At 42.8% G+C, this 21,416-nt stretch overlaps 2 protein-coding genes across 6 annotated transcripts in view; both read left to right on the top strand.

Annotated features, from left to right (window-relative positions):
- Window positions 1-21,416, top strand: part of FAM83F (family with sequence similarity 83 member F) — an 818,594-nt gene that overhangs the window by 373,668 nt on the left and 423,510 nt on the right. The gene's annotated exons all lie outside the window — the stretch shown is intronic.
- The window catches only part of TNRC6B (trinucleotide repeat containing adaptor 6B), a 330,819-nt gene that overhangs the window by 188,317 nt on the left and 121,086 nt on the right, over window positions 1-21,416 (top strand). For all 5 annotated transcript variants that reach the window (XM_053721289.1, XM_053721285.1, XM_053721286.1 and 2 more), the window contains one exon: window positions 2,804-2,962. In XM_053721289.1, coding sequence (XP_053577264.1) covers window positions 2,804-2,962 — 159 coding nt within the window. The remainder of the gene's footprint in view (window positions 1-2,803; window positions 2,963-21,416) is intronic.

The following is a 21,416-nucleotide window of genomic DNA, read 5'->3' on the forward strand; positions in this document are numbered from 1 at the left end:
AAAGCATCATCCGATTGGCTTACGAGACTGCCGGACGGCAGCCTCCTGATAGAATCACAGCTCACTCCACTAGGGCTGTGGCTTCCACATGGGCCTTCAAGAACAAGGCTTCTGTTGATCAGATATGTAAGGCAGCGACTTGGTCTTCACTGCACACTTTTGCCAAATTTTACAAATTTGATACTTTTGCTTCTTCGGAGGCTATTTTTGGGAGAAAGGTTTTGCAAGCCGTGGTGCCTTCCGTTTAGGTAACCTGATTTGCTCCCTCCCTTCATCCGTGTCCTAAAGCTTTGGTATTGGTTCCCACAAGTAAGGATGACGCCGTGGACCGGACACACCAATGTTGGAGAAAACAGAATTTATGCTTACCTGATAAATTACTTTCTCCAACGGTGTGTCCGGTCCACGGCCCGCCCTGGTTTTTTAATCAGGTCTGATGAATTATTTTCTCTAACTACAGTCACCACGGTACCATATGGTTTCTCCTATATTTTTCCTCCTGTCCGTCGGTCGAATGACTGGGGTGGGCGGAGCCTAGGAGGGACTATGTGGCCAGCTTTGCTGGGACTCTTTGCCATTTCCTGTTGGGGAAGAGATATTTCCCACAAGTAAGGATGACGCCGTGGACCGGGCACACCGTTGGAGAAAGTAATTTATCAGGTAAGCATAAATTCTGTTTTCTCTACGTCTGACTGCTTGGAGATTGAACGCTTAATTCTATCAAAGCGTGGGTTCTCTGAGTCAGTTATAGATACTCTGATTCAGGCTTGAAAGCCTGTCACCAGGAAAATCTACCATAAGATATGGCGGAAATATCTTTGTTGGTGTGAATCCAAGGGTTACTCATGGAGTAAGATTAGGATTCCCAGGATATTGTCCTTTCTCCAAGAAGGATTGGAGAAAGGTTTGTCAGCTAGTTCCTTAAAAGGACAAATATCCGCTCTGTCTATCCTTTTACACAAGCGTCTGGCAGAGGTACCAGATGTTCAAGCGTTTGCTCAGGCTTTAGTCAGAATCAAGCCTGTCTATAAACCTGTGGCTCCGCTATGGAGTCTAAATCTAGTTCTTTCAGTTCTTCAAGGGGTTCCGTTTGAACCTTTACATTCCATAGATATTAAGTTGTTATCTTGGAAAGTTTTGTTTTTAGTAGCTATCTCTTCTGCTCGAAGAGTTTCAGAATTATCTGCCTTACAGTGTGATTCACCTTACCTGGTGTTCCACGCAGATAAGGTAGTTTTGCGTACCAAGCCTGGTTTTCTTCCTAAAGTTGTTTCTAACAAGAATATTAACCAGGAAATAGTTGTTCCTTCTCTGTGTCCTAATCCTTCTTCGAAGAAGGAACGTCTGTTAAACAATCTTGATGTAGTTCGTGCTTTAAAGTTCTATTTACAAGCAACTAAGGATTTCAGACAAACATCTTCCTTGTTTGTTATCTATTCTGGTAAGAGGAGAGGTCAGAAAGCGACTGCTACCTCTCTTTCCTTTTGGCTGAAAAGCATCATCCGTTTGGCCTATGAGACTGCTGGCCAGCAGCCTCCTGAAAGAATTACTGCTCATTCTACCACAGCAGTGGCTTCCACATGGGCTTTCAAAAATGAGGCTTCTGTTGAACAGATTTGTAAGGCAGCGACTTGGTCTTCACTGCATTCTTTTGCCAAATTTTACAAATTCGATACTTTTGCTTCTTCGGAGGCTATTTTTGGGAGAGAGGTTTTGCAAGCAGTGGTGCCTTCTGTTTAAGGTACCTGTCTTGTTCCCTCCCTTCATCCGTATCCTAAAGCTTTGGTATTGGTATCCCACAAGTAAAGGATGAAGCCGTGGACTGGATACACCTTGCAAGAGAAAACAGAATTTATGCTTACCTGATTAATTACTTTCTCTTGCGGTGTATCCAGTCCACGGTCCGCCCTGGCATTTAAGTCAGGTGAAATTTTTGTTGTTTAAACTACAGTCACCACTGCACCCTATGGTTTCTCCTTTTTCTTCCTAAACTTTGGTCGAATGACTGGGGGATGGAGCTAGAGGGGGAGCTTTATGGACAGCTCTGCTGTGTGCTCTCTTTGCCACTTCCTGTAAGGAATGAGAATATCCCACAAGTAAAGGATGAAGCCGTGGACTGGATACACCGCAAGAGAAAGTAATTTATCAGGTAAGCATAAATTCTGTTTTTTTTTTCTGGCTCCTAACCTTTTGTAATCTTGAAATATCTATGTACAAAATGATTCTCTGGCTTCTGCTTGAGCCCTATAATTCTTGCTGACCCCTAGTTTACATTTCATTTACTCCTCAGGCAAGAGATCAGAAATATTAGGACTTACTGAGCCTGCCCTCACTACTCTGTATATATAAAACCCATAGAGAATACAATTTTAAAAACGTTTTCAATTTACTTCTATTATCAAATTGGTGGTGTTCTCATGTTATTCTTTGTTAAAGAGATGCCTAGGTAGGTGTCTGGAGCACTTTATGGCAGGAAATAGCGATGCCCTTTGGTGCTCTTGCATATGGATAACATTCTTACAAAGCTGCTGCCATATAGTGCTCCAGACACGTGCACGCTCCTGAGCTTACATCCCTGCTTTTCAACAAAAGGATAACAAGAAAACAAAGTAATTTGGAAGATTGTTTACATTTGTATGTTCTACCTGAATCATGAAAGAATTTTTGGATTTTATGTTCTTTTAGGGTCGTTTGTTTTCTGTATTTCACATTTCTTGTTTTTTTAACAGCCTTTTTTGTTTCACGACACCTTTTGTAAGCACTTATGCATTTTAGAAAATCCAGAAATGTTTTTACTTTTCAGTGTGGAATAAAAAACAAGGGCCTCCGGCTGACAATGGAACCTCAGCCTGGGGGGATCCAAATGAACCTGCTTCAGGTTGGGGGGAAGGAGAAGATACCGGACCTCCAAACCCAGGGTGGGGCAACACACCCCCTGTAGCTCCAAGTGCCATGAAAACAGGTGAGTTCCTTAGTAACAACGCTCTGTATGCGCCTGCTTCAGTACTGGCCGTGTGCGCAGCTAAAGGGAAATTCTAAGGGATCTCTAACTGTAAGGGATATTTCACTCCAAAATTAACATCAGTGCAATAAAACAGTTGCCAGATTTAATGCTGTAAAGGCAGCCAGAAGCTTTGTCTTTCTCTCTTTACTTAACTAAATATATCTTTCCACACCTAGTGAAATGTAGTAGTGATTCATCACAGTAGTGCAAAGTGCGCACACGCAGCTTCCATACTACACCCCTTTCTTTCCTAAGATATATGGAGAGTCCACAACGTCATCAATTACTAGTGGGAATATCACTTCTGGCCAGCAGGAGGAGGCAAAGAGCTCCACAGCAAAGCTGTTAAGTGTCACTCCCCTACCCATAATCCCCAGTCATTCTCTTTGCCTCTGTCAATAGATTAGGTGAAGTTCTGGTGTCTGAAGAAAATTGGTTTAGCTGTAGTCCACGTTAAGCTCTTCCGTAGGGTAGTGGTGGCTTTAAAGCAGTTAGGAACTTGTGAGGTGGGCCTTGCTGGGTTTTCCGAACATATTTGCTGCCCATGGTACAGAAAGGCAGAGTAGGTTTACTCTGTTCTTTCTTTTTTTTCTACAGGTCTCTGTGAGGAGTGGCGTCCTCTCAGACCGTGTAAGCTGTCCTGCCGGACGGCTAGATGCAAGTAAGTGCCTTTTTGCCTTCTAAGTATGGGAGACACTGCACTTTTAAGGAACCTGCAAACTTTAATTGGGACAAAATATATCCTAGTTAGGATATTACTTATGGCGGTGTACAGGCACTTTGTGTGGTATGTGAGAGCGACTGCTTCCCCTTTATTGGTAATGGAGGGGTTAACCAGTTATGAGCCAAAATTTTATTTGTGCAATGGCGCCCGTTAAAATTTTAATGGGCTTATGTGTGATCACTTACTGTAATATACGATCTGGTGAAGCCAGGTTATTTACATTCTTTTCAAGGGGCTTATAAGAGCTCTGAACTTGTTAATATCCTGCAAAGGTTTTTATCGCTGTGTGATATTGCAGTTCTGATAACGGTATATTGATTAAGCTCGCTGTTTAGCTGCGCACTGTTTTTCTGACTCCACCTCCTTTGTCAGTAAGAACTGAGCGGCGCCATTTTTTTGACTGATCCCGAAGCGCTCACGTGATCCCGGCTCCTCCAACTGAGAACGGAGCGGCGGACTGTATACAGTCTCAGTGTGTTTACAGACTGTGTTTTAATCGGAGCACACAATGTTCCATGTCTTCGTTATTGCTGTTGCTAGTTAAAGGGACACTGAACCCTATTTTTTTCTTTCGTGATTCAGATAGAGCATGCAATTTTAAAGGGACATGAAACCCAAGTTTTTTCTTTCATGATTCAGTTAGAGAATATCATTTTAAACAACTTGCTAATTTACTTCTTTTATCTAATTTGTTTCATTCTCTTGGTATCATTTGTTGAAGGGGCAGCAATGCACTAATGGTTTCTAACTGAACACATTGGTGAGCCAATCACAATCAAAATATATATGCAGCCACCAATCAGCCGCTAGAACCTATGTTCTTTGCTGCTTCTGAGCTTGACTAGATAAACCTTTCAGCAAATGATAGAAGTAAATTGGAAAGTTGTTTAAAATTGTATTCTCTATCTGAATCACAAAAGAAGATTTTTGGGTTTCATGCCCCTTTAAGCAACTTTCTAATTGACTCCTACTATCAAATCTTATTCATTCTCTTGGTATCTTTATTTGAAAAGCAAGAATGCAAATTTAGATGCTGGACCATTTTTGGTGAACAACCTGGCTTGCTCCTTAGCTTAGATGCCTTATTTTTCAAATAAAGATAGCAAGAGAACAAATACAAATTGATAATAGGAGTAAATTATGAAGTTGATTAAAATTGCATGCTCTATATGTATAACGAAAGAAAAAAATTGGGTTCAGTATACCTTTAATGTCGCCAGCATATGAAGAGGCGCTCATGAAGGAAATGTCCTTCCCTTAAGGAATTATTTAAAGTATTAGTTACTTTCTAATAAACGTCCCAATTCAAACCTTTCTATAGTTAGAGGGCATTGGGGTAATTTTTATATTATGAAACAGGAGTATAAGATTGGAACAGGGGTCTGTTCCTATATGTATTTGTTGCTTCTGTTCTAAGGCAAGTCTCTATACACTTAAAGTGACAGTGCTCATTTTTAAGTATTTTATTTTTTGCATTTTTATTTGTTCATGAAGCTTGAGACCTGCTTCTATGGACAAGTGTATGTTATGCTTTAATTCATAATTTTTTGTTCCTTTTGTTGAAAGAGATTTAAAAAAAATATTTAAAGCTAATATGCTTTTGCTAGCCTCATGTCTCTCAGGATGATGCTGTTTAGGCAGTGCCACATATTTTCTCCTCAAACTTCCCAAGCCTCTATGGCGTTGCATGCAGTGCCTTGCGGTTCCTCTCAATCTCCTGGAGGAGTTTATTTGCCTGCAGAAATTGCTGCCCAGGTATATTCTGCGGTATCTGTGGCATTATCTGCTTTTCCTATACTAAAGGGAAATTGCAAGAGGAAAATTAGAGATTCAGATAGTAAGGTTTCTGTTCCACTTGCTGCTACACAGGTTGCCTTTCCTCATAGGTCTAATGAGGAGGATACGTCGGTAGCCTCTGAGGGTGAAATCTCCGATTCGGTCAGTATAATTACTTCATCTGATGTTGAAGTCTTATCCTTCAGATTTAAACTTAAGCACCTTGTGTATTGTTAAAGGAGGTTTTGGCTACTTTGGACGACTCAGATACGCCTGTCGTCGTTAATCCTAAGAAATCTAGTAAATTTAATAGTTACTATGATGTTCCTTCCTCTGTGGAAGGTTTCCTGTTCCAAACTGTGCAACAGAGTTTATTTCGCAGGAATAGGAGAAACCAGGGATACATTTCCCCGTCTCCTGTCTTTAAAAGGATGTTTCCTGTTGCTGACTCCATTAAAGATTCATGGTGCACGGTGCCTAAAGTAGAAAAAAAGATGTCGGCTTATTTGAAGTATTGTCTCTGTCTAGTGCGGCATCCTTTGGGTGCAACACCTTGTCTGCTTCAATTTTTGTAGAGATTCCTTTGGGAGATTCAGGTTAGAATTAAGGCTTTTAAGCTAGCCAATTCTTTTATTTCTGATGCTACCATACAAGTTATTGTATGGTCAGTGGATTTCTCTTGTAAGATGTATCAAGTCCACGGATTCATCCTTACTTGTGGGATATTCTCCTCCCCTACAGGAAGTGGCAGAGAGAGCACCCACAGCAGAGCTGTCTATATAGCTCCCCCCCCCCCAGTCATTCTCTCTGCCTGCTTAACTGCTAGGAAGAGCAACAGGAGTGTGGTGACAAATGTTAGTTTTTTATTTTCTCAAGCAAAAGTTTATTTTTAAATGGTACCAATGTGTACTATTTACTCTCTGGCAGAAAAGGGATGAAGATTTCTGCAAGGAGGAGGATGATCTTAGCACTTTGTAACTAAGATCCACTGCTGTTCTCACAAGGGCTGAAGAGTACAGGAAAACTTCAGTTGGGGGAGCGGTTTGCATGCTAAGCTGCATATGAGGTATGTTCAGTCTATAGTTTTCTAGACAGTGTGTTAATTCTAGAAAAGGCTGGCATTATTCCCATGAGGGAAGGGTAAGCTGTATTCAGACTCTTTGATAGGAATTTCAGCTTGCTTGAAGGGCTCATTAGTTACTGGTGACACTGTTTTTTAAAAAAAAAAAACGCTTTTGTTTATTCAGTGAATGATGCAATTATGTTTTTTGAAGGGACTAAAGGGGTCATTTTGGCTTGTTTTTGGGTTTTTTAACCCACATGGTTAATTAAGAGACACTCTGGTGTTTGTTTGATAGGCCTCAAAACATCGAGTGAGGTGGGAGGGGACTATTTTCGCGCCTCAGTTCCGCAGTTTCTTTTCCTTAGAGACATCTAACTGCTTCTGAGGTTCCTGCTGTGTTTGAGGGCTGTAAAAGAAGTTTTTTCCCCCCACAAATCGTTCTGAAGGGTAGGTAGGAGCCACAGCAGGGCTGTGGCAAGGTGCTGAAGGTCTTTTTTTACCGGTTTTGACGTTTTTTCAATCCGGTTTTGCCATTAAGGGGTTAATTGTTTATTTGCATAGCTGTGCAAAGGCACTGTCTTTATGATGCTACTGTAAAAATTTCGTTAAGTTTACTGCTTTTTTACACTGTTTTGCAGAATTTGTGCAACTTTTTTTCTCTTAAAGGCACAGTACCGTTTTAATTCTAAGTGTTATTTACTTTGATTACAGTGTTTTCCAAGCTTGCTTGTTACATTACTAGCCTGTTTAACATGTCTGACACAAAGGAAAGGAAAACATATTGGAAAGGAAACATATTGAACAAGGAAAATCCTTGTTCAATATGTTTGGAAGCCATTGTGGAACCCCCTCTTAGAATGTGTCCCAATTGTACTGATATGTCTATAAACTATAAAGAACATATATTAGCACTTTAAAATAGAGCAATAGATGATTCTCAGTCAGAAGTAAATGAGGGTTTGCCATCTAGCCCCCCCCCCCCAAGTGTCACAACCAGTAACGCCCGCTCAAGTGACGCCAAGTACCTCTAGTGCGTCAAATTCTTTTACTTTACAGGATATGGCCACAGTTATGAATAAAACCCTCACAGAGGTTTTATCTAAACTGCCTGGTTTACAAGGAAAGCGGGACAGCTCTGGGTTTAGGAAAAATGCTGAGCCGTCTGATGCATTAGTAGCCGTATCTGATATGCCCTCACAATGCTCTGAAGTAGGGGTGAGGGATTTGTTATCTGAGGGAGAAAGACTCTTCCTCAGACAGATTCTGATATGACGGCCTTTAATTTTAAGCTTGAACACCTCCGCTTATTGCTCAGGGAGGTATTAGCGACTCTAGATGATTGTGACCCTATAGTGGTTCCAGAGAAATTGTGTAAAATGGATAAATACTTAGAGGTTCCTATTTACACTGATGTTTTTCCAGTGTAATATTCCAGTGAATATTATTGCTAAGGAGTGGGATAGACCAGGTATTCCGTTCTCTCCCCCTCTTGTTTTTAAGAAAATGTCTCCCATATCTGACACCATGCGGGACTTATGGCAGACAGTTCCTAAGGTGGAGGGAGCTATTTCTACTCTGTCTAAGCGTACAACTATACCTATCGAAGACAGTTGTGCTTTCAAAGATCCTATGGATAAAAAATTAGAGGGTCTCCTGAAGAAAATTTTTGTTCATCAGGGTTTTTCTCTCCAACCTATTGCATGCATTGTTCCTGTAACTACTGCAGCTGCTTTCTGGTTTGAGGCTCTAGTAGAGGCTCTTCAGATGGAGACTCCATTAGAGGATATTATGGACAGAATTAAGACCCTTAAATTGGCTAATTCTTTTATTACTGATGCCGCATTTCAACTGGCTAAATTAGTGGCAAAGAAATCAGGTTTTGCCATTTTAGCACACAGGGTGTTATGGCTTAAGTCCTGGTCTGCTGATGTGTCATCTAAATCTAGACTTTTGTACATCCCTTTCAAAGGAAAGACCCTATTCGGGCCTGAACTGAAAGAGATTATTTCAGATATCACTGGAGGGAAAGGTCATACCCTTCCTCAGGATAGATAAAAAAAGATGACGACCAAACAAAATAATTTTCGTTCCTTTCGGAACTTTTAGAGTGGTCCCGCTTCAGTTTTCTCTGCTTCAAAGCAAGAGGGGAATTTTGCCCAATCCAAGTCAGTCTGGAGACCTAAACAGGCCAAGAAGCCTGCAGCTGCCTTTAAGACAGCATGAAGGGGTAGCCCCCAATCCGGGATCGGATCTAGTAGGGGGCAGACTCTCTCTCTTCGCTCAGGCTTGGGCAAGAGATGTTCACGATCCCTGGGCTTTAGAAATTGTTTCCCACGGATATCTTCTGGAATTCAAAGACTCCCTTCCAAGGACGAGATTTCACATTTCTTGATTGTCTGTAAACCAGACAAAGAGAGAGGCGTTCTTACGCCGTGTAGAAGACTTGCATACTATGGGGGTGATCCGCCCAGTCCCAAAAGAGGAACAGGGGCTAGGGTTCTACTCAAACCTGTTTGTGGTTCCCAAAAAAGAGGGAACTTTCAGACCAATCTTGATCTCAAAATTCTAAACAAGTTCCTCAAAGTTCCATCATTCAAGATGGAGACTATTCAGACTATTCTACCTCTGATCCAAGAGGGTCAATATATGACTACCGTGGACTTAAAGGATGCGTATCTACATATCCCTATTCACAGAAATCATCATAAATTTCTCAGATTCGCCTTTCTAAACAGGCATTACCAGTTTGTGGCCCTTCCCTTCGGGTTGGCCACGGCTCCAAGAATTTTCACAAAGGTGCTAGGGTCCCTTCTGGCGGTTCTACGACCATGGGGCATAGCAGTGGCGCCTTATCTAGACAACATCTTAATTCAGGCGTCGTCTTTCCAGCTAGCCAAGTCTCACACAGACATCGTGTTGGCTTTTCTGAGATCTCACGGGTGGAAGGTGAACATGAAAAAGAGTTCTCTCTTACAAGAGTTTCCTTTCTAGGGACTCTAATAGATTCGGTAGAAATTAAAATATTTCTGACGGAGGTCAGAAAATTAAAACTCTTAACCTCTTGCCGAGCTCTTCATTCCGTTCCTCGGCCATCAGTGGCTCAGTGTATGGGGGTAATCGGACTCATGGTAGTGGCAATGGGCATAGTTCCTTTTGCCCGCCCACACCTCAGACCACTGCAACTATGCATGCTCAAACAGTGTAATGGGGATTATGCAGATTTATCTCCTCAACTGCATCTGGACCAGGAGACCAGAGATTCTCTTCTCTGGTGGTTGTCTCAGGACCACCTGTCTCAGGGAATGTACTTCTGCAGGTCAGAGTGGCTCATTGTAACAACAGATTTCAGCCTGCTAGGCTGGGGTGCAGTCTGGAACTCCCTGAAAGCACAGGGCTTGTGGTCTTGGGAGGAATCTCTTCTTTCGATAAACATTCTAGAACTGAGAGCGATATTCAATGCTCTTCAGGCATGGCCTCAGCTTGCTGCGGCCAAATTCATCAGGTTTCAATCGGACAACATCACGACTGTAGCTTATATCAATCATCAAGGAGTTCTCTACCGATGATGGAGGTAAACAAAATAATCCGATGGGCAGAGGATCACTCTTGCCATCTCTCAGCAATCTACATCCCAGGAGTAGTGAACTGGGAGGCGTATTTCCTAAGTTGTCACACTTTTCATTCGGAGTGGGAACTCCATCCCAAGGTATTTGCTCAGCTGATTCAGCTATGGGGCACACCAGAATTGGATCTGATGGCGTCCCGTCAGAATGCCAAACTTCCTTGTTATGGGTTCAGGTCCTGGGATCCCAAGGCAGTGCTGATAGATGCTCTAGCAGTGCCTTGGTCCTTCAATCTGGCCTATGTATTTCCACCGTTTCCTCTCCTGCCACGTCTGGTTGCCAGAATCAAGCTGGAGAGAGCTTTGGTGATTCCGATAGCACCCGCGTGGCCACGCAGGACTTAGTATGCAGACCTAGTGAACATGTCCTCGGTTCCACCGTGGACTCTGCCAATGAGGCAGGACCTTCTAATCCAAGGTCTTTTCACGCATCCAAGTCTAGTTTCTCTGCGTCTGACTGCTTGGAGATTTAACGCCTGATTCTATCAAAGCGTGGTTTCTCTGAGTCTTTCATTGAAACCCTGATTCAGGCTAGAAAGCCTGTCACCAGGAAGATCTATCATAAGATTTGGCACAAATATCTTTATTGGTGTGAATCCAAAGGTTACTTGTGGAGTAAGATTAGGATTCCTAGAATATTGTCTTTTCTCCAAGAAGGTTTGGAGAAGGGATTATCAGCTAGTTCCCTAAGAGGGCAAATATCTGCTTTGTCTATTCTACTACACAAACGTCTGGCAGATGTCCCAGACGTTCAAGCATTTAGTCAGGCTTTGGTCAAAATTAAGCCTGTATTTAAGCCTGTTGCTCCGCCTTGGAGCCTAAACTTAGTCCTTAAATTTCTTCAAGGGGTTCCGTTTGAACCTATGCATTCCATAGATATTAAGCTTCTATCTTGGAAAGTTTTGTTTTTAGTAGTTATCTCTTCGGCTCGAAGAGTTTCTGAGCTATCTGCTTTACAGCGTGATTCCCCTTATCTTATTTTCCATGCAGATAAGGTGGTTTTGCGCACCAAACCTGGGTTTCTTCCTAAGGTTGTTTCTAATAAGAATATCAATCAAGAGATTGTTGTTCCTTCACTGTGTTCTAATCCTTCTTCAAAGAAGGAACGTCTATTGCACAATCTTGATATGGTTCGTGCTTTAAAGTTCTACTTACAAGCAACTAAAGATTTCCGTCAAACATCTTCATTGTTTGTTGTTTATTCTGGTAAGCGGAGAGGTCAAAAGGCTACGGCTACCTCTCTTTCATTTTTGCTGAAAAGCATCATCCGTTTGGCCTATGAGACTGCTGGACAGCAGCCTCCTGAAAGAATTACTGCTCATTCTTCTAGAGCTGTGGCTTCCACATGGGTTTTTAAAAATGAGGTCGTAATGCGGCGACTTGGTCTTCGCTTCATATTTTTTCCAAATTTTGCAAATTTGATACTTTTGCTTCTTCGGAGGCTATTTTTGGGAGAAAGGTTCTACAAAACAATGGTGCCTTCCGTTTAAGGTCCCTGTCTTGTCCCTCCCTTCATCCGTGTCCTAAAGCTTTGGTATTGGTATCCCACAAGTAAGGATGAATCAGTGGACTCGATACATCTTACAAGAGAAAACCTAATTTATGCTTACCCGATAAATATATTTCTCTTGTGGTGTATCGAGTCCACGGCCCGCCCTGTTTATTAAGACAGGCATATATATTTTTATTTGGGGAGGAGGATATCCCACAAGTAAGGATGAATCCGTGGACTCGATACATCACAAGAGAAATAAATTTATCAGGTAAGCATAAATTATGTTTTTCCCTCTAAGTCCAAGCTTCTGACACTTCCTTATAAGAGTAAGACCTTGTTTGGTCCTGGTCTGGCAGAAATACTGATAGACAGGTGGAAAAGAGTCTTTTCTACCACTAGACACTGAATTTCTCTATTTTATTAAGCATGGATAAGAAATGCCCCAGACCCCCTGGACTGTGGACATAGTATCTGAGGGTTACAGAATAGAATTCAAGACCTTTCCTCCCAAGGGGCAGGTTCCACCTCTCAAGATTATCTGCAGACAAAGATAAAAGATAAAGAGAGGCATTCTTAAAATGTGTTCAGGATCTTTTTCCCTGGGAATGATAGTTCCGGAGAAGGAACAGGGCCTAGGTTTCTATTTAAATCTGTTTATGGTTCCCATTCAAATCTGTTTGTGGTTCCCAAAAAAGAGGGAATTTTCTGACTTATTCTAGACCTGAAGTGTCTAAACAAGTTTCTCAGAGTACCATCCTTTAAATGGAAACAATTCCTTCCATTAGTCTAAGAAGGTCAGTTCATGACGACAATAGACCTGAAGGATGCGTATCTTCATGTTCCCATTCACAGGGTTCCTGAGATTCGCCTTTCTAGACAAACTCTTTCTGTTTGTGGCTCTTCCGTTTGGCCCTGCCAAAGCTCCCAGAATTTTCTTGAAGGTTCTGGGGGCTATTTTGGCAGTGATCAGGTCTCAGGGGATTTTGGTGGCACCCTACCTAGATGACATATTGATTCAGACATCATCTTTTCAACAAGCAGACTTTCATACAGAGATCTTGTTGTCTTTTCTATGTTCCCACGGATGGAAAGTGAATCTGGAAAAGTTTCCTTGTTCCTGCTACAAGAATGGTTTTCTTAGGGACCATAATAGATTTTCTATCTATGCAAATATTTCTGACAGAGGTCAGAAAATCCAAAATTCTTTCCTCTTGCGTCTCTCTGCAGTCTACTGTTCGGCCATCAATGGCTCAGTGGATGGAGGTATTTGGTCTGATGGTCATCATTTCCTTTGCTTGTTTCCATTTGAGAGCCTTGTAGTTATGCATGCTCAGACAATGGAATGGGGATCATTCGGGTCAGAGGATAGATCTAGATCAGTTGACAAAAGACTCTTCCGTGGTGACTTTCTCAGGAGCATCTGTCTCGGGGCACATTCTTCCGGAGACCTTCCTGAGTGATTTTGACCACAGATGTCAGCCTACTGGGCTGGGGAGCAGTCTGGGACTCGTTAGAGGCGCAAGGACTATGGATTCGGGAGGAGTCTGCTCTCCCCATAAACATATTGGAGTTGAGAGCGATTTGCAATGCTCTTATGGCTTGGCCTCAGTTGTTCTTGGCCTGGTTTATAAGGTTCCAGTCGGACAATATCACCTCAGTGGCTTACATCAACCACCAGGGAGGAACTCTGAGTTCCTTGGCCATGAAGGAGGATTGTTCAGTGGGAAGAAGCTCACAATTGCTGTCTATCTGCTTTCTACATTCCAGGAGTGGAAGACTGGGAAGCGAATTACCTGAGCTGACAGATATTTCATTCCGGGGTGTAGACTCTCCATCCGAAGGTGTTCTCCAGGTTAACCCTCAAATGGGGGGTGCTTGAGTTGGATCGGATGGCGTCTCAGCAGAATACCAAGCTTCCAAGGTAAGGTACAGTTCAAGGTCAAGAGATCCGCAGGCTGCCCTGATAGATGCTCTGGCGGTTGCTTGGGATTTCTCCTACATTGGTGTGTCCGGTCCACGGCTTCATCCTTACTTGTGGGAATATTCTCTTCCCTAACAGGAAATGGCAAAGAGAGCACAGCAAAAGCTGCCCATAAAGCCCCCCCTCTGGCTCCGCCCCCCAGTCATTCTCTTTGCCGCTCTGAACAAGTAGCATCTCCACAGGGATGGTAAAGAGTATGTGGTGTTAGTTGTAGTTTTTTATTCTTCTATCAAGAGTTTGTTATTTTAAAATAGTGCCGGTTTGTACTATTTACTCTACAACAGAAAGTGATGAAGAGTTCTGTTTAAAGAGGAGTATGATTTTAGCAGCATTAACTAAAATCCATTACTGTTCCCACGCAGGACTGTTGAAACCAGAGAACTTCAGTTGGGGGGAACAGTTTGCAGACTTTTCTGCTCAAGGTATGAGTAGTCGTTTTTCTAACAAGACATAGTAATGCTAGAAGACTGTCATTTTCCCTTTTTGGGATCGGTAAGCCATTTTTCTTAGACTCATAACAGAATGCAGGCTTATTAATGGGCTATATATTGGTTGACACTTTTGTGGGCTAAATCGATTGATTTATACAATATTTATCTGACTTTTGGAGTTTTTTGGAACTTGAAATCACTTTGGGAACGTTTTTTATTCGCCTGGCAGTCGTTTAGACACCTATTCAGGAAGGGCCTTTCACTCTAGTATGCAGAGGGAGGAGGCCTCATTTTCGCGCCTTAATTGCGCAGTTACTTCTGGAAGCAGTGCATGCAGCTTCATGTGAGAGGGTCCTGTGGCCATAAAAAAACGATTCTGGAAGGCTTATTTCTGTGGCGAATAACCCCCAAGGAAAGGTAAAGCCACAGCAAAGGCTGTGGCTGGGACTGTAGTAGGTTTAATCTGTTAAATTAAACAAATAGCTCCGGTTTGCTCATTTAAGGGGTTACAAATTTGGTGTGCAATACTTTCAAAGCATTAAGACACTAGGGTGCAAATTTGGTAAGGATCGGATATTTCCTTCATAGTTTTTCACACATTCAGAAATAAAGTGTGCTCTGTTTAACATTTAAAGAGACAGTAACGGTTTGGTTTAAAAACGGTTTTATTGCATTAATAGCCTGTATAAGCCTGTCTAACATGTCTGTACCTTCAGATAGAACATGTTCTGTATGTATGGAGGCCAAGGTGGTCCCCCCTTTAAATGTATGTGAGAATTGTGCCATGGCGTCCAAACAAAGTAAGGACAGTGCTGTCACATTTAATAAGGTTGCCCAAGATGATTCCTCAAATGAAGGTAGTGGGGATAGTTCATCATCCTCTCCTTCTGTGTCAACACCAGTTATGCCCGCGCAGGCGACACCTAGTACATCTAGCGCGCCAATGCTTGTTACTATGCAACAATTAACGGTAGTAATCGATAATTCTATAGCTAATATTTTATCCAAAATGCCAGCATTTCAAAGAAAGCGTGATTGCTCAGTTTTAAATACAGAGGATGAGCAAGGGTGCGCTGACAATAATTTATCTGTCATTCCCTCACACCAGTCAGAATTGGCAGTGAGGGAGGGTCTGTCGGAGGGAGAAATTTCTGATTCAGGGAAAGTTTCTTAACAGGCAGAACCTAATATTGTGACGTTTAAATTTAAGTTAGAACATCTCCGCGCCCTGCTTAAGGAGGTGCTAACTACTCGAGACGATTGACTCTTTGGTCATTCCAGAAAAATTGTGCAAAATCGACAAATTCCTAGAGGTCCCTGTGCACCCTGATGCCTTTCCGATACCCAAAAGGGTGGCGGACATAGTGACTAAGGAGTGGGAGAAACCAGGCATACCTTTTGTCCCACCTCCTATATTTAAGAAAATGTTCCCCATTGTCGACCCAAGGAAGGACGAATGGCAAACAGTCCCTAAGGTTGAGGGGGCAGTTTCTACGTTGGCCAAACGCACGACTATTCCCATTGAGGACAGTTGTGCTTTCAAAGATCCTATGGATAAGAAATTGGAGGGTTTGCTTAAAAAGATATTTGTTCAGCAAGGTTTCCTCCTCCAACCAATTTCGTGCATTATTCCTGTCACAACGGCGGCGTGTTTTTGGTTCGAAGAACTAGAAAATTCGCTCAATAAGGAGACTCCATATGAGGAAGTCATGGACAGAATTCACGCACCTAAGTTAGCTAATTCCTTTATTTTAGATGCCACTTTGCAATTGGCGAAGTTAGCGGCGAAAAATTCAGGTTTTGCAATTGTGGCGCGCAGAGCGCTCTGGCTAAAGTCTTGGTCGGCGGATGTTTCTTCCAAGACAAAATTGCTTAATATTCCTTTCAAAGGTAAGACCCTTTTTGGGCCAGAATTGAAGGAAATTATTTCAGACATCACTGGGGGAAAGGGCCATGCCCTCCCACAGGATAGGCCCTTCAAGGCTAAGAATAAATCTAATTTTCGTTCCTTTCGCAACTTCAGGAACGGACCGTCTCCTAACTCTGCAGCCTCTAGACAAGAGAGTAACGCTTCCCAGGCTAAGCCAGCATGGAAACCAATGCAAGGCTGGAACAAGGGTAAACAGGCCAAGAAGCCTGCTGCTGCTACCAAGACAGCATGAAGGGGTAGCCCCCGATCCGAGACCGGATCTAGTAGGGGGCAGACTTTCTCTCTTTGCTCAGGCTTGGGCAAGAGATGTTCAGGATCCCTGGGCACTAGAAATAGTCTCTCGTTATCTTCTAGAATTCAAGGAACTTCCTCCAAGGGGAAGGTTTCACATGTCTCGCTTATCTTCAGACCAGATAAAGAGACAGGCATTCTTACATTGCGTAGGAGATCTATTAAAGATGGGAGTGATACACCCAGTTCCAACAGCGGAACAAGGTCAGGGGTTTTACTCAAACCTGTTTGTAATTCCCAAAAAAGAGGGAACTTTCAGACCAATTCTGGATTTAAAAATCGTTCAAAATGGAAACCATTCGAACGATTTTACCAACAATCCAGGAGGGTCAACACAAGACTACCGTGGATTTAAAGGATGCGTACCTACATATTCCTATCCACAAAGATCATCATCAGTTCTTAAGGTTCGCCTTTCTGGACAAACATTACCAGTTCGTGGCTCTTCCGTTCGCTTTAGCCACTGCTCCCCAGAATTTTCACAAAGGTGCTAGGGTCTCTTCTAGCGGTTCTAAGACCGAGGGGCATTGCAGTGGCACCTTACCTAGACGACATCCTAATCCAAGCGTCGTCCCTTTCCAGATCAAGGGCTCATACAGACATTGTATTAGCATTTCTCAGGTCTCACGGGTGGAAGGTGAACGTGGAAAAGAGTTCCCTGTCCCCGTCTACAAGAGTTCCTTTTCTGGGAACAATTATAGATTCTGTAGAAATGAAGATTTTTCTGACAGAGATCAGAAAATCAAAGCTTCTAAAGACTTGTCAAGTTCTTCAATCTATTCCTCAGCCTTCTATAGCTCAGTGCATGGAAGTAATAGGTCTAATGGTTGCAGCAATGGACGTGGTTCCGTTTGCTCGAATTCATCTAAGACCATTGCAACTGTGCATGCTCAGTCAGTGGAATGGGGATTATGCAGACTTGTCTCCCCAGATTCAAGTAGACCAGTTAACCAGAGACTCACTCCGTTGGTGGTTGACTCAGGATCACCTGTCTCAGGGAATGAGTTTCCGCAGACCAGAGTGGGTCATTGTCACGACCGACGCCAGTCTATTAGGCTGGGACTCCCTGAAAGCTCAGGGTCTATGGTCTCGGGAAGAGTCTCTTCTCCCGATAAACATCTTGGAACCGAGAGCGATATTCAATGCACTCCGGGCTTGGCCTCAACTAGCGAAGGCCGGATTCATAAGATTTCAGTCGGACAACATGACGACTGTAGCTTACATCAATCATCAGGGAGGAACAAAGAGTTCCTTGGCGATGAGAGAGGATCACTCCTGCCATCTATCTGCAATTCACATCCCAGGAGTAGACAACTGGGAGGCGGATTATTTGAGTCGTCAGACTTTCCATCCGGGGGAGTGGGAACTCCACCTGGAGGTCTTTGCCCAGTTAACTCAATTATGGGGCATTCCAGACATGGATCTGATGGCGTCTCGTCAGAACTTCAAGGTTCCTCGCTACGGGTCCTGATCCAGGGATCCCAAGGCGACACTAGTGGATGCATTAGTGGCGCCTTGGTCATTCAACCTAGCTTATGTGTTTCCACCGTTTCCTCTCCTTCCCAGGCTCGTAGCCAGGATCAAACAGGAGAAGGCCTCTGTGATTCTGATAGCTCCTGCGTGGCCACGCAGGACTTGGTATGCAGACCTGGTGAATATGTCATCGGCTCCACCATGGAAGCTACCTTTGAGACAGGATCTTCTAGTACAAGGTCCATTCGAACATCCAAATCTAGTCTCTCTGCAGCTGACTGCTTGGAAATTGAACGCTTGATTTTATCTAAGCGTGGGTTTTCAGATTCAGTTATAGATAGTCTGGTCCAAGCCAGAAAACCTGTGACTAGGAAAATTTACCATAAAATATGGAAAAAATATATCTGTTGGTGTGAATCCAAGGGATTCTCTTGGAGTAAAATTAAAATTCCTATGATTCTTTCCTTTCTCCAAGAGGGTTTGGATAAAGGGTCGTCAGCGAGTTCTCTAAAAGGACAGATATCTGCTTTGTCTGTTTTGTTACACAAACGCCTGGCAGCAGTGCCAGATGTACAAGCTTTTGTACAGGCCTTAGTCAGAATCAAGCCTGTTTACAGACCCATGACTCCTCCATGGAGTCTAAATTTAGTTCTTTCAGTTCTTCAGGGGGTTCCGTTTGAACCCTTACATTCCATAGATATCAAGTTGCTATCTTGGAAAGTTCTGTTTTTGGTTGCTATTTCTTCTGCTAGAAGAGTTTCTGAATTGTCTGCTTTGCAGTGTGATCCACCCTATCTGGTATTCCATGCAGATAAGGTTGTTTTGCGTACCAAACCTGGTTTTCTTCCAAAAGTGGTTTCCAACAGGAATATTAACCAGGAAATAGTTGTTCCTTCTCTGTGTCCGAATCCAGTTTCGAAGAAGGAACGTTTGTTTCACAACTTAGATGTGGTCCGTGCTTTAAAATTCTATTTAGATGCAACAAAAGATTTCAGACAGACTTCATCTTTGTTTGTCGTTTATTCTGGTAAGAGGAGAGGACAGAAAGCTACTGCTACCTCTCTTTGTTTTTGGCTGAAAAGCATCATCCGATTGGCTTATGAGACTGCCGGAAGGCAGCCTCCTGAACGAATTACAGCTCACTCTACTAGAGCTGTGGCTTCCACATGGGCCTTCAAGAACGAGGCTTCTGTTGATCAGATATGTAAGGCAGCGACTTGGTCTTCTCTGCACACTTTTGCCAAATTTTACAAATTCGATACTTATGCTTCTTCGGAGGCTATTTTTGGGAGAAAGGTTTTGCAAGCCGTGGTGCCTTCCGTTTAGGTAACCTGACTTGTTCCCTCCCTTCATCCGTGTCCTAAAGCTTTGGTATTGGTTCCCACAAGTAAGGATGAAGCCGTGGACCGGACACACCAATGTAGGAGAAAACAGAATTTATGCTTACCTGATAAATTTCTTTCTCCTACGGTGTGTCCGGTCCACGGCCCGCCCTGGCTTTTTAGTCAGGTTTCAAATTTTTTTCTTTATATACACTACAGTCACCACGGCACCCTATGGTTTTTCCTTTTTCTCCTAACTGTCGGTCGAATGACTGGGGGGCGGAGCCAGAGGGGGGGCTATATGGGCAGCTTTTGCTGTGCTCTCTTTGCCATTTCCTGTTAGGGAAGAGAATATTCCCACAAGTAAGGATGAAGCCGTGGACCGGACACACCATAGGAGAAAGAAATTTATCAGGTAAGCATAAATTCTGTTTTCAGTCCGGCATATCGGTTTCCTCAGTTTGCTCTCCTTCTATGAATCATTGCTCATATCAAACAGGAGAGAACATCGGTAATTCTGATAGCTTCTACATGGCCTCGCAGGATCTGGTATGCAGACCTAGTGAAGATGTCATCTCTTCCACCTTGGAGGCTGCCTCTGAGGAAGAACCTTCTAACTCAGCGTCCATTCCTTCATCCAAATCTCGTTTCTCTGAAGCTGACTGCTTGGAGATTGAACGCTTAGTTCTATCTAAGCGTGGTTTTTCTAAGTCGGTCATTGAGACCATGATTCAGGCTCGCAAGCCTGTTACTAGAAAGATTTACCATAAGGTATGGCGCAAATACCTTTATTGGTGTGAATCCAAGGGCTACTCTTGGAGTATGGTTAGGATTCCTAGGATTTTGTCTTTTCTCCAGGAAGGTCTGGGGAAGGGATTGTCAGTCAGTTCTCTGAAGGGTCAGATTTCTGCTTTATCTGTTTTGTACACAAGCGTCTGGTGGATGTTCCAGATGTTCAATCCTTTTGTCTATTGCTCTTCCTTGGAGTCTTAACTTTGTTCTTAGTTTTACAGCAGACTCCGTTTGAGCCATTGCATTCCATAGATATTAAGTTATCTTGGAAGGTTTTGTTTCTTGTTGCTATTTCTTCTGCTCGGAGGGTCTCGGAACTTTCGGCTTTACAGTGTGATTCGCCTTATCTTACCTTTCATGCTGATAAGGTGGTTCTTCGTACTAAGTTGGGGTTTCTTCCGAGAGTGGTTTCGGATAGAAATATTAATCATGAAAATGTTGTTCCTTCTTTATGTCCTAATCCTCCTTCTCATAAAGAACAATTGTTGCACAACCTGGATGTTGTGTGTGCTCTAAAATTTTACCTGCAGGCAACTAAGGATTTTCGCCAGTTTTCTGCTCTGTTTGTTTCTCTGAGAAACGTAAAGGTCAGAAAGCTACTGCTACTTCTCTTTCTCTCTGGTTGAGAAGTGTGATCCGTTTTGCTTATGAGACTGCTGGACAGCAGCCTCCTGAGAGAATAACAGCTCATTCCACTAGGGCTGTCTCCTCTTCTTGGGCTTTCAAAAATGAAGCCTCTGTGGAACAGATTTGCAAGGCTGCAACTTGGTCCTCTCTGCATACTTTTTCCACTTTTTACAAATTTGATACTTTTGCCTCGGCAGAGGCTTCTTCAAACGGTGGTGCCTTCAGTTTAGGTCTGTCTGTCTTGTTATCACTCTCTAGTCATCTGTGTCCTCTAGCTTGGGTATTGGTTCCCACTAGTAATTGATGACGTTGTGGACTCTCCATATCCTAGGAAAGAAATTTAAAATTTATTCTTACCTGATTTAATTTATTTCCGGATATGGAGTCTACGACCCTGCCCTTAAATTTAAGACTTATTTTTTGTCTAAACGTCAGGCACCCCTACACCTTTGTGTTATTCTTTTTTTCCATTTTCCTTCGGTTGAGTGACTGGGGATTATGGGTAGGAGAGTGACACTTAACATCTTTGCTGTGGTGCTCTTTGCCTCCTCCTGCTGGCCAGGAGTGATATTCCCACTAGTAATTGATGACGTGGACTCTCCATATCCGGAAAGAAAGACATTTATCAGGTAAGCATACATTTTGTTTTTGACAGAGAGGCGGGGCTTGCCTTTTTAACTGACTCAAATTAAATGTCCTCTAATTGAATGCATCGCTGTGTGAAAAACATTTCTGAAACCTCCAAGACGGCAACAATATTACAAAAAAATCATTTATTTTGCTATGTTTAAAGGGACATTAAACACTTTGAGATAGTTATACAAAAGATTTTATTGTATGTAATAAAACAACTTTACAATATACTTTATTTATTTTGTTTCCTTT

Source organism: Bombina bombina, chromosome 7 (assembly GCF_027579735.1).
Source record: "Bombina bombina isolate aBomBom1 chromosome 7, aBomBom1.pri, whole genome shotgun sequence".
Taxonomy (NCBI): domain Eukaryota; kingdom Metazoa; phylum Chordata; class Amphibia; order Anura; family Bombinatoridae; genus Bombina; species Bombina bombina.